Source organism: Cavenderia fasciculata (assembly GCF_000203815.1).
Source record: "Cavenderia fasciculata unplaced genomic scaffold Scf_Dfasci-F-a-11f03.f1-5, whole genome shotgun sequence".
NCBI classification, from domain to species: Eukaryota; Evosea; class Eumycetozoa; order Acytosteliales; family Cavenderiaceae; genus Cavenderia; species Cavenderia fasciculata.
Genome location: NW_004457718.1, coordinates 184826 through 202816, shown reverse-complemented (window position 1 = coordinate 202816; position 17991 = coordinate 184826). Strand labels below are relative to the sequence as shown.

General features: G+C 30.6%; 5 protein-coding genes across 5 annotated transcripts; 2 read left to right on the top strand and 3 right to left on the bottom strand.

Annotated features, from left to right (window-relative positions):
* Nucleotides 1-106: 106 nt before the first annotated feature.
* Nucleotides 107-1327, bottom strand: DFA_00074 (uncharacterized protein; the record flags this gene model as incomplete). Its single annotated transcript, XM_004357734.1, has 3 exons — nucleotides 107-608; nucleotides 807-934; nucleotides 1019-1327. 3 exons carry the CDS (start codon nucleotides 1325-1327, stop codon nucleotides 107-109), a joined length of 939 nt encoding a protein of 312 aa, XP_004357791.1.
* Nucleotides 1328-1434: 107 nt separating this feature from the next.
* DFA_00073 (uncharacterized protein) lies at nucleotides 1435-3266 on the bottom strand (the record flags this gene model as incomplete). Its single annotated transcript, XM_004357733.1, has 4 exons — nucleotides 1435-1468; nucleotides 1791-1852; nucleotides 2512-2629; nucleotides 3166-3266. 4 exons carry the CDS (start codon nucleotides 3264-3266, stop codon nucleotides 1435-1437), a joined length of 315 nt encoding a protein of 104 aa, XP_004357790.1.
* A 3743-nt stretch (nucleotides 3267-7009) lies between these two features.
* DFA_00072 (DUF171 family protein) lies at nucleotides 7010-8736 on the bottom strand (the record flags this gene model as incomplete). Its single annotated transcript, XM_004357732.1, has 3 exons — nucleotides 7010-7798; nucleotides 7883-8559; nucleotides 8673-8736. 3 exons carry the CDS (start codon nucleotides 8734-8736, stop codon nucleotides 7010-7012), a joined length of 1530 nt encoding a protein of 509 aa, XP_004357789.1.
* Nucleotides 8737-9622: 886 nt separating this feature from the next.
* On the top strand, nucleotides 9623-13622 carry DFA_00071 (uncharacterized protein; the record flags this gene model as incomplete). The annotated part of the gene is made up of 10 exons (XM_004357731.1): nucleotides 9623-9738; nucleotides 9926-10039; nucleotides 10119-10283; nucleotides 10400-10741; nucleotides 10828-10968; nucleotides 11070-11135; nucleotides 11224-11286; nucleotides 11363-12114; nucleotides 12179-12658; nucleotides 12739-13622. The coding sequence occupies 10 exons, from the start codon at nucleotides 9623-9625 to the stop codon at nucleotides 13620-13622; spliced, it is 3123 nt and encodes a 1040-aa protein (XP_004357788.1).
* Nucleotides 13623-13863: 241 nt separating this feature from the next.
* Nucleotides 13864-17868, top strand: DFA_00070 (EGF-like domain-containing protein; the record flags this gene model as incomplete). Its single annotated transcript, XM_004357730.1, is given in 10 exon segments — nucleotides 13864-13916; nucleotides 14303-14419; nucleotides 14511-14684; nucleotides 14761-15096; nucleotides 15205-15411; nucleotides 15498-15563; nucleotides 15646-16382; nucleotides 16474-16884; nucleotides 16960-17325; nucleotides 17345-17868. 10 exon segments carry the CDS (start codon nucleotides 13864-13866, stop codon nucleotides 17866-17868), a joined length of 2991 nt encoding a protein of 996 aa, XP_004357787.1.
* Between the last annotated feature and the right edge of the window lie 123 nt (nucleotides 17869-17991).

The following is a 17991-nucleotide window of genomic DNA, read 5'->3' as shown; positions in this document are numbered from 1 at the left end:
AAACAAAACATTAATAATTAAGGATATTGTGGAATGATGTTCATTTCATTCATTCATTCTTTTGAGAGTTTATTTTTTTTTTGTTATAAAAAAATTTTTAATACCTTCAAGCAACTGCGTTCGGTTGAGGATGATATCGAAATGTAGATGATATTGGTTGTTGTTGTTGATGAAGGTATTGTTGTTGAGATTGTTGCTGAGATTGTTGTTGTTGATTAGTTGGTTGTTGATTTTTTAAATTATTACTACTATTACTTTTCTGTTGTTGTTGTTTAACTTGATTTGGGACTAGATGATTCGATAAATGATTATTACCATTTTGATTATTAGTGTTTGAGTTTATACTATTAAAAGACGACAGAGATTGTGATAAACAAGTAGGTGGGAGGTTTTTTCCAAAGTTTAAAATATAGGGATCAGTAATAACTAAACGTAAATCGATTGGGGTGGCCACCTTTAAAAAAGATTGGAGTTTCGAGTTGTATAATTCGATGTATTTACAGTATTCATTATAGAGTTCAACCTTGGCCGATAAATCAAACTCTAATAATTTCAATAAATCAATCTCCATACGATTGATTTCATCAACTGATACTCCTCCAACTTGACTATAAAAATTATTATTATAAAATATATCTAAAAAATAGAAAGAAAAGAATTAAGTATTTTAAATAAATGAATAAATATTATTTGATTTCTTACCATCAAGATATTTAGCAGCAACTAGGATAGAGGTAATTAAAATTCGATGGATATTATAACTATTTACAATAAAACTCTTCTGAGTTATAAGACGATCTATATACATGAGAATGGTGATAAAGCATTCTTTTGAACATGGAGAATATTTCATAATTCTGGTTATATACATATCAACAGTAATCATTGGTAATCTCATATTATCTGGTAAAAATTCTTGATGATTATTTGAATACTAATAAAAAGATTGGAAAAGAAAAAAAGAAATAAATAAATATTTTTTTGATTTTGATTTTTTGATTTTTTTTTTTTTCCTTACATTATCACCAATTGATAATAAATGATCAATTAAAACAACTATACATTTTAAAAGCCATTCCTTTTCCATGGTATCACTTTTACAATTTCCGAGTGAAATTGGAGATGACCCAATATTACATTCCTTCAAGATACCAAGTATAGTAGTTGGAAGACGTTCTCTTGGCTGTGATGATGGCGATAGGGATTGATCAAGAGGTGATCCTCCTCCTCCTCCTCCTGGATATTGAGTTGATATTTGTTGTGGAATCGTTGATTCATAATTTGATGTTGATTGTGAATTATTATTATTATTTTTGGTGATTTCCATTTTTTTTTTTAGTTTGATTTAATTGATATACAAAAAAGGGGTTGGTTTTGGTTGGGTTTGTTTTAAAATTTATAAATGATATATATATATATATAAAAGAATTTAAATTATTTACAGAGGGGGTTTGCTAAACTGGAATTCCTAAAAAAAAGAAAAGAAATAATAATAATAATAAAAGTATAAGCAAAACAAATAATTATATAATATTTGATGATATTGATGATGATGATAATGATAATAGTAATGTGTGATGATTAATCATCAGTAAAAGATGTAAACAAATAAAATAATTATTCCAATTCTTATAATTGTAAATGATCCTCTTTTTTAACACAATATAATATATATTTTAAAACAATCTACTACTCTTGGGTGTAATTTGATAGATTATTTAATGGATGGACAAGAGGGAGGGAAAAGAGTGTGATGATGGTTGGGAATTTTGGTAAATTACGATTCCTACTCTACTATACTCTGTATACTTTGTATGTATGCCTGTCTGTCTGTCTGTCTAGCTTGTCTGCTCTTCAAAAAAAAAAAAAAAAAAAAAAATATCAACTGATTGAATATTTTTAATTTTGATTGATGGATAGGGTTGAGTTTACAGTTTGGCTGGTCGGTTAGGGTTTTAGATAGATAGATAGATAGATAGATTAATTATGATCGAAACAACAACAACAACAACAATAATTAAACAACAAATGTAACTGTGATTGATGATTCAATTTGAAATACTAAATTATATATTCTCGGTCTGCTCTCTCTCTCCTTCCTTTGATAGCACCACTTTATTGGTATTATTAACTACCAATAACATCAACATGATATTTTTATTTTAATTGCAAACACACATATATATACATATATATAGGATATATAACGACTCGCGAGGGTATCAGTCATGCCATCCCCACACCCCCCATTGATTATTACATTACTGTATCCCATGGGTATCCTCCTCTTTCCTTGTTCCTTTTAGTGTGTGTTTGTATGTGGGTTGGTCTGCATTGTGATTGCATTGAGGTGTTGGAATTTTAAAACACCATGATGAATATAGTATGTGTATTGTATGAATTGGAAAAAAAAAAAAAACAGAGGTGGGTGAGGGGGTACACAACGTTGATCGATCACTATATGACACCCACCACTAACCACCACCACCAACACACTAAAATAGCACATACCAAACAGACAGACAGTAGCATACCAGCAGAAGTTGTAGCAGTATCCTTTTTTCCACCCACCCCCACTAAATTGTCTCTGCTATCAGCAGCACCTGTATTAGAAACGATCCATGCTCTACTGTGTTCTGTTAATGGTTAATCTTAATCATAACCATAATATCATCGTTGATATGATAAATATAGATAATGATATATATGGTTTGTTGGTTATGGCATTAACCACCCCTAACCCTAACCTATCCAACAACTGGATTTCATCGTCATCAAAAAAGAAAAAAGAAGAAGATCACTATTATTATTATTATTATTATTATTAAAAGAGGTTGGTGGGTGGGGGCGGTGTGAATGTGAAAGTGGAGACAGTAATAATAATAATAATAATGATGAATGTGTAATACATTGACATTTATGTGTTACTAGAGTAATAATAATAGACGTTGGATGTTGATTCCAATCATGTGATCATCGTGTTATTATTAGATATCATAATGAATAATCATCGTCATCATCATCTCTCTCTCTCTCTCCCTACCCTCATATTCTTTTAAAATTATAATGTTGGTGATGTCCACGGTCAGTGGGGTGGGTGGGAGGAGTGATTCTTTGTTCCGCTTTTACCATATGCAAGAGTAGTAAATTTAGGCAAGATCATACCCAATGGCATCTTGATCTATGATGATGCGACACAACTTGTGTTCAAGAAGATTGTCGGTATCGTAACCGGGAAGAAGAAGAGTTGGAATGACCGTGTCCATATTTAATTCATACTGGGACATTCACATACAAAAAAAGTTGGTAAATGGATAGATGGATGGATGGATGGATGATCAGAGTAGTATTAATCATCAATATTATTATTATTATTACTATTTTAAAATATTTCCATAAATGGATTTACTGTCTGTCTGTATGTCTGTCTGCTGAAATGCTATGCTACACTACTAAGAGTTGGATTTAGGGGAGTATCCCAAAGGAAAGAAAACAAGGAAGGAGGAAGAAGAAAAAAAACAAAGAGATGACAAGATGAGATTGACAATGGATCATTCCAACAATATTGATCTAAATTTATCTGAATTTATCTATAGACGATCTTATCTATCTATGCATGCCATGTCTGCTATTGTCTCTGTATCTGTAACTGAATGTGATTAATTGTTTTTTTATATGATATTACCACAACAATGAAAGAGAGATAACGGATGGATGATACAGCTAATAATGATAATTGAGTAATCATAAATTGTGTGCATGCGTGAGTGTGACAATTGTACTTCCATTGATGAAGGGGAAAAGTGATGGAAAATTGAATTTAATTCAATTGGATGGAATTGTTGTGTGTGCGAGGTGAGTATGTGTTATGAAATGGAAGTTCATCATCAAACTTTTGGTTCAAAACAACAACGATGGTTTGGTTTACTTACTTATCCTAAAAAATCATTGGGATTAAGATTGAATGGTTGTTGGATTCTAGAGAGGATTTGTTTTAATTACAAGTACTACTATTACTATTACTACTTTTTATAGAAAGGTAAAAAAATATAATATAATATAATATATATATATATAATATGTATATGTATATAAATGTGTTATAGGTATGTATATATATGATAATGTCTATTTATTATTATAATAAAAAAAAGAAAAGTTTTAATCGTTAGAAACCTTTTTGTGAAATCTATAACTAATCGAATGTATGTATGTATTGTATTGTATTGTATTAGATAGTTTGTTTTATATAACTATATGATGATATGATATGATATGATCTTGGAATGGGTGGTGTGTATAAATATAACTGAACTCTCTCAACTCTTTGCCTGGCTTGGTTTCAGTTAACATCAAGAATGATATGATATATTGTGTGAATGGCCAAATGCGGAGGCAGTGAAGGTCATGAATGCATGCAAACTGACATCAACCAACAACCTACAACAATATTGTAACACAAAAGAATGCGTCGTCGCTATCGTCAATATTATATTATATTCAGTGAGAGAGGAAAAAGTCGACTTTGGAAGATGACGTTAATCATTGAAGCAAGTACAAGTTATCATCAAATTAAACAAATTTGGTTGTTTTTAAAATAAAAAAGGAGTGGTCAAATTTAACGTATCGGCCCAAGTAGGCAAGACAGCAGCTGACTACTTGCCACTTTTCTTTTTTTTTTTTTTTGAACCTTTTGCAACTGTTGTCCTTTTTTGGTAAAAAATCAAAAACAAAAGAGAAATGAAATGAACTATCATTGAAAAGTTTAAAAACGTCTGTTTACAGTTTTAAGTGATTTTTAGATATCTTCTTCTTCTTCTTCTTCTTATTTTTTAAAAGATGATGTTGAATCAATCAAACATTATTATTATTATTATTATTATTAGGAAATGTTTAAAGATTTCGAATTAATTTTGGTGATGGGTAATATTATTCATTGATTAATTAATTGATTGGTTGATTGGTAAACTGACTGGTAAATGAATAGATTAGATTAGTTTAGTTTTGGAACTTTTAATGTCAGATCGAACAAGGCAGTTGGAACAAACAACCAACAACAAAAATGATTGATTGGAATGACCCAAGTCGGTTAATACCACCACGTCATTCGTTGAACAACACACACACACACACACAAAACCAATTTCAAGATAAGTGTGAAAATACTACTATTCCACAAGATGCGGAATCTAATCCTGGGTTTACTAAATACCTACTTTTGACCTTTAGATTATTAATTATAATTATTATTAAAAGTTACTAATTCGAATGTTTGTGTGATAAATAGTTTTCTAGATAGGAGATAAATAGATAGAGATAAATGGATAGAGATAAATATATATATATATAAATGGTGTGGAGGGGTAGGAGAGAGAGAGAGAGAGAGATAAGATGGAATTAGAAAAAGAGGAATGTTATTTGGTTTGTTTTTTTTTTTAGTTTAAATGTTTGTTTGTTTGTTGCTTTAAGATTTATCTGTATTCTGTAGAGAGAGAGAGAGGAAGTTGGAGTTGGAGTTGGTTGGTAAGTTGGTTGGTAGGTCTCTACAAATAAATATATAAACAAAGGAAGGAGGGTGGTGATTGATTGATTGATTGATTGATTTGAAAAAAGAACGAATGGTTGAGGTTCATTATCACTTCTTTTGACTTACTTACTTTAAAGTGTTTGTTTTGTTGTCAGTTGGATGGTAGTACAATCATAAAGCGTTGTCGTTGTCGCTGTTGTTGGTGCTGATAGAGCTTCCTTGCTTCCTTCCTTTTAATTGTTATGTGTATGTAGGTACTACTGCTTATTATAATAATTAAAAACTAATTCTTTTCCTTTTGATGCTACTGCTACTGCTACACACTCAAACTAGCTTCTACAAATATTATTATTATTACCATACATGTGATTGCTCTTCCAATATCCCTATCCTATCCCTTTATCGAAATTGCCTGATTGATGCAAGGGAGACGGAGCAAGTGGAGGAGGAAGAGGAAGTGGATGGTGGATGGGTCTTTACTGTCAATTGTACCACCATCAGCTTCTATTCATGCGTGCTTTCCTCCTCATCCTCCTCCTGCCAAAGAAATTGTACACATTGTAGCATAGAGGGTTTGGGTTGGGTTTTTAACAAACCACTTGGGTTTAGTGTCAATATTTGACCCATCTATGCATCCAAGAGTGAGAGTGAGACCCCATACCATGATTTTATAGGCAATAGCACCTATAGGATCAACTGCTGATGATGATGATGAAGTTGGCAGTGAGCTCACTTAGCTTATTGATTGTCGCGAATCAATCAACATCGCGGTACACTCACACTCACACACAATTGTCAACACACACATATACCATACACCCACCATGTGGTTTTAAATATCTCTATCTGTAACATCAGTGTGTGTATGTATGCGACAGCTATGTGTGTGTGTGTTTGTTTGATTGTTTGTTTGATTGTGTGTGTTGTGAATGGTTCATGATCAACAAAAATTTCTGACCAGATCCTAACTGGAGTTAGAAAAAATTAAAGGAACCTTCACATTTCCTTTCCTTTCCTTTCTGATCACAACAATGTTGATGAAAGAGACACATGTGTTTATCATATATAGAGGAAAGATCTGTAGATGGATATTGTAAAACACAAACACACATGTATGGTGCTATGGATATTAGCAGTGGTTAGGTGGGTTAGGGTTGTGATGAGATGATCAGAGATTATCAATAAAATGAACCGATAGGCAGACCATCATTTCCAAATTAATATATAACTTTAGTGTTGGTTGTTGTTGATTTCAACAAAAAAATGGTTTGTTTGGTTTTGTGTCATTCATTTACCTTTTTTTAAATTAATGAATCAATACAATTGGTTGAGATTATATCTCCTCTAAATATATATAAATATTATATTATATAACCCATCACAAAATTGATACTCTATTCTGGGTTTGTTTGTTTGTTTATTATAAAATGGGTTGTTTTATTTTATTAAATTATTTAAATATTTATATATTTTAGTTAATATTTAAATAACCTTATTAAGTAAACTTGATAAACCAATTAATAAAGTTTCCTCAAATCTAACTCTTTTTGATTTTAATGTATTATCAGATTGTAAATCAATAATCTTGTCCAAACTTTTATCCAATTTCTTTTCTTTCTTTTCTCCATCCTCTTTCTTTTCTTCTTCTTTATCTTCATTTTCATCTTCTTCCTTTTCATCTTCTTTTTCAATTGGAAGTTGTTTTAATAAATCTAAAATTTGTTGTTCACGTTCAGCAAAAATGATTAAAACATGTTGTTGTGATTCTAGATTATTGTCAAAGATATCTTGTTTTTCTTTGAGTCTTTGTTGTTTGAGATCTTGTACTTCTTGGTTATCGTGAGAGTTGCATGTAAATAGAATCTTGTAGTCGTAGGCATTGAAAGAGCTGTCTTGGAAGACATTATCAATCGAGTCGACCGAACGTACTTGGTAGCCCCAATAGTGACCGTCGTGACGAACCTCTGCCGGTGACACCACCTTGCCCTTGCGGTGTTGGTTGGCATTGTTGATTTGCTTGCCGTGTTCCTCTTCCATCTCTAGTGTCACTCGGATACCCGCCTGCAACTCCTTGTCAATCTTGATCTCCTTGCCATCGCCCAACCCAACATCGACCAATGAAAACTTGCCCGACAACTTGTCCAACACAATACCCTCTCTATACTTGGTCCAACGATTCGAAGTTGCATGTTGACCAGATTCAACTCTTTTTAATTTATCAACAAATTGATAATCAATATCATTTAAATCGTATAAATGATGTCTTATATTCTAGTAAATTAAAGTATTAATATTATTTCCATCTTTTTCTTTTCTTTTCTTTTCTTTGTTTCTTTTTTTGTTTCTTTCACATACTTTTGGTAAATCAATAAATTCTAATAATTTACATAATTTATCGGTAGTTGAATTGGTAGATTTAGTTGAACGATAGACAATGACTTCATCGATTGAAAAGAGTACCAACGTACGAGCAATCATTTCAACGAGATAAGTTTTCATTTCCTCGCTTGCAAAGTCATCCAAAATATCGTTTGGTATGGCAATGGAACGAGTTGCCTTTGGATTGACCTTGTAGATGGTTGATTTAATTTCACGTTGTAAATCCTTTGTCTCCTTTTTAGACTTTCTCAAAAACTTTTCTTGCATCTTTAATTCTGCTTCTCTATTTTCTAATTCCTCTTTAACCATTTCTAATTCTTTTTTTAATTTATCAACTTCTGCTGAAGTAGTAGATGAAGTAGATGAAAGAGTAGTGGTAGTTGATTTCTTTTGATCTTCCTCTTCTTTTTGAATATCATCTCTTATTTTTTGTTGTTTCTCCATAAATCTTTCTTCTTTTGATTTCTTAATTCTTTTTGGTGGTTTCTTATCGTTTACTTGTTGTTCTTCTTCTTCTTTTTCTTCATCTTCTTGATCTATTTCTCTTTTACCATTTACATTGGTTGTTGTACTATCATCTGTTGTTGTTGATGTTTCTTGATCTTCTGGTTTAACATCACCTAAAACCATCATAAAGTCATTGAAATTAGATACTAGATAAACAAACAAAAAACAAAAGTAGTTAAAGAGAGAGAGAGAGAGAGAGAGAGATTAATATTCGTTCGTTTTGTTTGTTTCTCTTGTCTTTCGTCTTTTGTCTCTTTACCATTTTTAGTATTCTGTTTTGCTTCCTTTCTAATAGAGTTTAATATCTTTTTAGATGTTCCCATTCTATCTATCTAGCTATCTATTTATATATATATATCTACCAAAAAGGTGTAGTTATTGTACTCATTCAAAGATAGAGGTAGGCATGTGCATGTTGTTGAAAAAACGACCGACTAAAATTAATTTGAATTTTTTTTTTTTTTTCCAAAGACATGACTTCAAAAAATCTCTCTATCTTTGGGAGCATGTTTGTTTCTATGATATATGAATGATCAAATTTGATATATATATATATATGTTGTACGAATAAATTGTATATTGGTGGGTGTTCAAGCCAATTCACTTGGAAAAATCCAAGGAGATAGATTAAAGGATCCTTTGCCTGGTACCAAATTATTGCATTAATGGATGGACTCATTCAAATTATTGCATTAATGTGGCGCCCATTAATATTACTTGATCAGTAAAGAGTGCAAAGATACGGAATCGATAGAGATTCCAAAATGGAAGGAGTCGATGGAAGATACCAATACTTTGTAGTGTGAAGCTTCAAAACAAAAATATTTTGGTGTACTAAAATATCTAAATAAAATCCGGGTGTTCCGAACAAAACATCATCTCTCACGGAATGCATCCATCCACACCTATCATCCCCATCTGTAATTGCATCGTGACGTGAAGGCCAAAGATAAAAACGAACACAAAAATAAATATCTAAAGGTGATCGATTCTCTCTCTCTCTCTTAGAAATGTATCACAGGATCAAGAAGGAATGGGCTTTGAAAAGATGATCATCCCGCGATAATAAGATAATTCATTCTTCATTGATTCATTTTATTCAAAGCTATTCATATTTTATATATATTATCTTGTCTATATTATATCTCTGTATTCTATCTCTTAAGTAAAAGCAACAACTTTTTACTTTACACACCCATAGGCTTGAAGATGAGATATTTTTATATTTCATTGTTTGTATGTTTATTTTTATTGTTGGACATTCAAACAAAGAGTAGTACTCTTGTATACTCTCAAAATCTATCAACTTCAGAACGTATGTTAAAGCATATATATATATATATATACACACATATAAACATTGGTTGATACTAATTATATTATCTATCTCTCTCTCACCCTCTCAGTAAATAGTGCAATGTAAGTTAAACCCTCATTTGATCAGTATTCTCTCTTTCTTTCTTTCTTTCTTTATTTTTAACAATCATTTTATATTTATATATATTTGTCTAGATGGGTAGCTCAACAGTTTGGAATCAATGTTCCATTAGATCAATCTTTATGTAATACAGTCTTATTGGATATACCTATATTCACATGTTCAGGTGGTCATGTCACTAAAATACAGTATGTTATTAATGAATGAATATATTGTGAATATCATTAGTACTAATTAGTATCTCTATTTTGTTGTTTATTTATAAAGAATACAAAGAACTATATTCACATCAAAAGGAGCACCAGACAATACATTGGATACATTAGATTTTCCAGCATTGACCATTTTCTATTATATCAACAATACAGTTACCAATCAAGCATTAAACACTTTACTCAAATTGAGAAATGTACCAACTCTTCAATCTCTCTAGTATGTCATCATAGGTGATCCCCCCCAATCAATCAATCAATTGATATTAATATTATATTAATATTTCTAATCTTTTTCTATTTTTTTTTATTATTATTATTATTTAAAAACAATAGTGTTGGAGATCAATCAATAACAACTATTCCAAATGATTTTCCAACTACATTTCCATTACTTTCAAGCTTTGCATCGTATCTAGGGCTTTCACCATCACCAACATTATTTAACAATTCAAATATTGAAACGCTATCTTTATTCGCACAGATAAATGGACCGTTCATCTTGGACGCTACCGTTTCAATGAAGAAGCTAATGACACTTTCAATGTACTACTCGTCACTGGATCCCATTCTTTTTACACAATCTGCCTATCCAAAGCTTTCAGCCCTTTCATTGACTTTTCCTGTTGCCAATTCAATTTCTAATATTTCCATATTACAAAATTCAATGGTATCATTGTATGTATATGCAAAAGAAAAAAGAAAAAAGAAAGATCAATTTATATTTATACTTATATATTTGTTTATTTTTCAAAAAAAAACAGAGCATTATTTGCACCAACTTTTAATTCTGGATTTAATGTAGTACTTGGAAATACAAGTAATTTAAAAGATTTGCAAATATCTGGACCACTTACAACTCTTTCACCTGCCTCTTTAAATGATTATCCTAGTCTTATATATGCGTATGTTTAAAAACAACACCATCAAAGAAAGGTATAAACTATTGACCCCTACCAACTATTAATAATTAATTTCTTTTCTATTTTTTTCTATTTTTTTTTAGGAGATTTATCAATACTTCACTAACAAGTTATCCATTTAATTTTTGGCCAGATAAATTAACATATTTGTATGTTTGTATATTAAACTAGATACAGGTTATGTATGCTATGTTTTATTTATTTATTTATTTATTTATTTATTCAATTTTTTTTTAGGGAAATTACAAAATCAAATTTCATAATACCAAATACTCCAGTTTCTCCTAAACTTGAAACATTGTAAGAATACAAAGCAAGAATTATTAATTATTTTAATTACTTATTTTTATGATATTTTTTGTTTTGTTTTTTTTAGAATATTTAGTGGAAATAATATTAATCAAGTGCCATGGAATATATTTAATAATGCACCATTATTATCACTTTCATTAAGTTCTAATCCAGGTTTAGTTGGAACTGTACCAGAATCAATGTGTGGTATTAAAAAGTTGGATATTAATCAGACTGGTATTCAGGCGGTACCAAATTGTTTCTGGTGTTATGATACTGCATCTAGTGTGTTGGTGACTAGCTTACCGAGACCACCAGGTAATTTATGTAGTGGTTTGTCATTTGATAGTGTAAACTTGCTATCTATATTTGGAAAGGTCAAGGTTAAAGGTAATATGATTGGTTTTGGTAATCCTCAAAACCAACCATATCCATTAATAGCTACCATTCCAAACAAGTTGTTAGAGTTCCAAGTACCAACACCACTATCTAATTTCTATACACCTCAGAGTACCGTTCTCAAATTATCTCCAACCAACCCAAATATTACAATGGCTGTAACCATTGTTGAAGTTGGTATTGCATTATTACCACAAACCGACTTTTCAATGACACAAATCAATCATGGAGTAATGGTCAAGATTCAAGCTTTCACTTTTAATAATCAATTGCTTCACACGATTACTCTAAACTCTAATACTTATCAGTGTAATGGTATGAGTCAAACTACTAGTAGTATTAGTTGTGTAACTCCTACACCTCTACCATCCGGCACGTATTCCCTTAATATTTCAAATATTGGATACTCTGAAATTATTCATTTAAGATATACTCCAAGTATGTATAAAATAGATCAAACAAACAAACAAATTAATACTAATATTCTTTTTCATATCTTTAGCATACCCAACAATTTCATCAGCATCTAGTTTTAGAAATGATAATGATGATATAAAGGTTATCAATTTGTTTGGTAATTTTGGAGATAATGGTCAAAATACACCGGTAGTGATGATCAACAATACTATACCATGTACTATACAATACATCAATTCTAGCTATATCAACTGTTCAACTATTCACAATCAATATGGAGCTGCATCTGTATTTGTTTCAGTTGATGGTGTAAACTTTACACGTCCCAATGTACTCTATTTCTATCCACCAGAATCAAATAATAATAATAATGGTACTACTAGTAGCACTACAATTAGCAGTACAACAACTACTACTACTACTACTGGAGGACCACCACAATTAACATTAAAAGAACAATGTGAACAACAAACTCAAAATTGTTATGGTAATGGTCAATGTCAAGATAATGGAAAATGTCAATGTAATCCAGGTTATAATCTACTTGATAATTGTTTAACTAAATGTATGTAAATGTTTGAGAATCAACAAACATTGACAGACTCGTATAATTAATTAATTAATTATTTGTATTCTTTCTTTTAGATTTTAATGATACTATACCAATTGAAACAAATACAACTGCACCAGTAACAAAATTTAATATTGAAGGAGTACAATTTATGTTTGAAATGTATTCAGTTCAAGAATTGGATATTGATGGTGAAACTGTCATTCAAGAAGTGTTGACAGAGAAATGGTTGTCCAATGTAACGACCGAGGGAACATTGACATCGGTCAATTATACACTTGTCAGTAACGAAACCACTGCCAATGTATCGGCAGCCATATCATTCTCATCGCAACAACGAGAGATTGCATTTGGAGATAGAAACTTTACGATTGCACCCAATTCTATAAAGGTTACTGTTGAAATCAACAATTGGAAATTCCAAAGTAACATTGCATCGCTTAGAGTTATATTCAAGACATTGGTCAATACCAGTCAAGGTGTCAGCGTTGGATGTGACAGCCAACAAATCATCGATCCATTTGCCTATGATTCGTATGGTAGTACTATTCAATATCTAAGAGTTGTCAAACAAGGTATTCAATTCACTGGTCGATTTTTAGATTATGTCTTGTCGGATGGTAGATCAACTTATTCAAGAACACAATTAGTTTCACTCAACAACACTGACACCTCTCATCCAGATGAATCGATTGCATTGATTGGTGTCAATCTACCTCAATGTCAATCATGTGTTCTCGACCCTGATTTCACGCCATTGATCATTGACAATAGTCGTGTATCAACTTGTGGTGGTTCATCCAGCTCTGATATACTTTGGAAGATCATTGTTGGTGCTTGTGTTGGTGGTGTCGTCTTTATTGCCCTACTAGTCGGTCTAGTTGCCTATCTAAAAGATAGTAATTCATTCAGACTACGTTTTAGAAAAAATGATGCAATCATAATGAAGAAAATCTAAAGAAAGAAAGAAAGAAAGAAATCTAAAAATCACAGAAACAAATTATAAATAGTACTACTAAAATTATAAACTTACACAACAAACAAACAAACAAAACATACAGACAGATATAATATAATAAATATATTATGGCGCCCAAAAATAAATAAACAAGATCTTTTCAAAAATATCTTTGTTGTTTTGGTTGATCGTTCTATTAATCTTCTTTTCCGAGTACGACCCATAGAACAGACGGAAGGTCATGGCTTACCTCGATCAAAGAGTCTATAAGAAACAAGATGTCGCTTGGTTGATGTAACCTCCATCTCTTTTGTTTAATTATTTGTAGACTTTTACACAAATAATAACTAAGAAATAAATAAATAAATGATAAAGATATTGTTAGTAATAGTTTTATTATCTTTATCACTTTTATCTTCTACACAAGCAGTTGTAGAGAGTGTTGACCTACTAGGTGTTGATGAATGTATGTACCCTAACCAACAAAATAATATTTTTACTCACCTTTTTATCATCACGTGATCTTCATACCACCGAAATTTATTTCATTGTTTTTGTTATTATGGTTGAACCATAGTGAATAGTGCAATGTAAGTAAAATATACACAGTCAAGGTTGCAAGAATAATAGTCTAACACATATCAATATCAACTCGGTATATTATATATAAATATATATAGATGGATTATTCAACAATATCAACTCAATATACCTCAGAATCAATCATTATGTAATTATGGATCAATCGTTGTATTTACATGTGGTACATCTAATGGAGTATATGGAATAACTAGAATGTATGTTTAGAGAGTGTTGAAACTGTGATCTGTCAGACTACATACATGTTTAGACTTTTCTTACTTACTTACTTGCTTTTTTTTAAAAAAGAGATACATCAGCATATATTTCAGGGGTATACCCAACAACTCCCCCTTCTTTGGTAACCTTTTACTTTCCAGTATTGACCTTTTGTAAAATAACTGGGCTTGTTCAAACCGTTTCAAATCCATCATTAAACATTTTAGATAGATTAAGAAACTTACCATCAGTTGTATCAATAGAGTATGTAAATTTTGATCAAATTAATTATAAAATATATTAATTAATTTATTTTGTTGTTGTTGTTGTTGTTTTTTAGGATTAATGAAGGTAGTTGTAAATCAATTCCAAATGATTTTCCATTTGGATTGAGTAAATTGGAAATACTGAGAATTGGATCACCAATTGAATCGGCACCAACCTTTTTCAACAACTCTGCATCAATTCGTACAATGACATTGGTTGCCAATGGATCATTAAATATTGGTGAAACTATCAATATGCCATCACTCAATTATTTTGGATTGACTTTGATGGTACAATCAACCTATTCAATGACAATGACAAAACGATCATTCCCTAAAATGTCCAATTTAATTGTTGCTTCTACCACCAATTCATTGATTCGAGTTAGAGTTGAATCGATGCCATATATGTATGTAGTTTATTTAATATATAATATATATATATATATAATATTTGTTTCATCTTTGTTTACCTGATGAATCTATTTATTTATTTATTTATTTATTTATTATTATAGTAATTTATTATCACCATCAAGTAATGCACTTTATGATTTAACTGTTGTAGATCCATCATCTGTAATTGGATTAACCATTTATGAAACAAGATCTACATTTTCACCTTCTTCATTGGACGTGTATCCAAATATCGAAAGAATAGCTATTGTCAAATCAAATCTATCTCAGTATCCTTGGACCACATTCCCACCTAAACTATTTGGTTTGTGAGTATTATCCCAAAGTTTATGATTAGTTCTCAAAATACTTAATCATTCTTTTTTTTTTTTTTTTTTGTTGAATATAAATATAGTGATTTCTCAAGATCAAATTTTTCATCAATTCCTAATATTACATTACCATCAACTATAGAATCAGTGTATGTTTAAATATTATATAGTTATTATATATTTTATATATTTTAAATTTACTAATTTTTATTTTATTTTTATTTTTTCAAGAGTATTTACACAATGTGGAATTAAAGGAGAAATACCATGGAATATTTTTGATAATCTTGGTACATTTTCACTTAATTTAAATCAAAATCCATTGTTGACTGGTGTTGTACCATCGACAATGTGTAAAATCAATTCATTGCAAATACTTAATACTGGAATCACAGGTGCACCCAATTGTTTCCTTTGTTATGATGGTGATAGTTTTCATTTTAGTAAAACTTTCCCAACCCCCGCAGGCTTTATTTGCAATATAACAATTGATCAATATAGTTTAAGCACATTTGGAGGGACTGCCAATATTACAGGTGATAGTATTGGATTTGGAGGCGTTTCAAATCAAGTCTATCGTCTTGAACCTTTGGTTCCAAATTCAAATATTGCAATATATCTTCAAAATCCAACTGCTTTTTATTATGGCAAACAGGTAAACGTTTCACTTTCATCCATTATACCACGATACACCTATACCTTTACTTTTACTGAAGTTGGTGTGGTGTGGGCAAACGAAACAATTTTACAAGCCACCAATTCAACCTCGTTTACACTCTTCTTCCATGTCCTAAGTCCCATGCTAGTTCACAGTGTTACAATCAATTCAAATATCCCATGTTTAAACGTCACCCAACTTTCCCAAAAGATTACTTGTCAAACAAATTATTCACTTTCAACTGGGTCTTATAATTTAACCATATCAAATGTTTATGGTTCAAATCAAAAGACTATATTTTATTCTCAAAGTATGAAATAGAAAAAGAAAATGAAAATGAAAATAATTAATTAATTAATTTTTGTTTTTATTTCTCTCTCGATCTCTCTTTTTCTCTCTAGGGTATCCATCTGTATCATCAGTTTCAATCAGTACCAATCAAATTGATAAATCATATAGAGTTTTAATTTATGGTAATTTTGGAAGTTTAGGGCAAGCCAATCCATCGGTATCAATCAACTCTACGACACCATGCAACATTGAATCGATTTCAGAAACTTTAATTCAATGTAATATTACATCGATTGGCAATCGTTATGGACCTGCTACATTGACTATATTGGTGGATGGTGCTTATTATACAAATACCAATTCACTCTTTTTCACTCCACCTCCCATAGAACCATCACCAGACTTTAAAAAACAATGTGAACAACAAACTCACAATTGTAATAGTAATGGAGTTTGTAATGATCTAGGTTCATGTCAATGTAATATTGGTTTTAATCAAAATGATAATTGTTTAACAAAGTGTATGTAATATATAAAAACAAAGAAGTAAATTTAAATTAAATATTAATATGACTTTTAATTTATTTTTATTTTAGATATTAATGATACTATACCAATTGAAACAAATCAAACTTCACCAGTTACTAAATTTGATATTGAAGGAGTACAATTTATGTTTGAAATGTATTCTATTCAAGAATTGGGAGTTGATGGCGAGACGGTAGTGACTGAACTATTTACAAAAGATTGGATATCTAGTATTGAAAAGAATGGTGAATTGACAACTGCCAATTATACATTACAGATTAGTGATGACAACATAACAACACCACAACCAAATGTAACTGCAACTATATCATTCTCTTCAAAACAAAGAGATTTTACATTTGGTAATCAATCATTTACATTGGCACCCAACACTATCAAAGTGACTGTTGGTATTGATAATTGGGCATTCCAAAGTAATATTGCAACACTTAGAGTATTATTTAAAAACAACCATCAACAAGAATGAAATCGTTGGTCGTGATTGTCAATTAGAGACTGTCGATTCATTCCTCTACGATTCACTTGGCAACACTATTCAATATCTAAAGGTAATTAAAGATGGTATTCAATTTACTGGTAGATTCATCGATTATGTATTGTCAGATGGTAGACAATCCTATTCTAAAACTCAAATTGTCACTAGTAATAGTAATAATAATAACAGTACTACAGATGAATCGATTGCATTTATTGGTATTAATATGCCTCAATGCCAATCATGTGTGATTGATCCAGACTTTACACCTTTACTCGTTGACAATAAGAATTCACTCAATGGATGTGACAGCGAATCACAATCAAACACTTGGAAGATCATTGTTGGGTCTTGTGTTGGAGGTGCCATTTTCCTATCTCTTGTCTGCGCTTTAGCTTATTATCTAAAAAAAAGTAATCATATTAAACTCAAAGTCGCTCAATTAAGTTTAAAATTAAAAAAATTAAAAAGAAACAATTAATAAACCAAGTAAAAAAATAAACTGATCTTTTAGACGTCTTGCAAAAAAAAAAAGAGGGAAAAATAGTTTTCAAGCTCTTTTTTATTATATTATCGGACGCCCCATTCTAGATAATCTCTATAT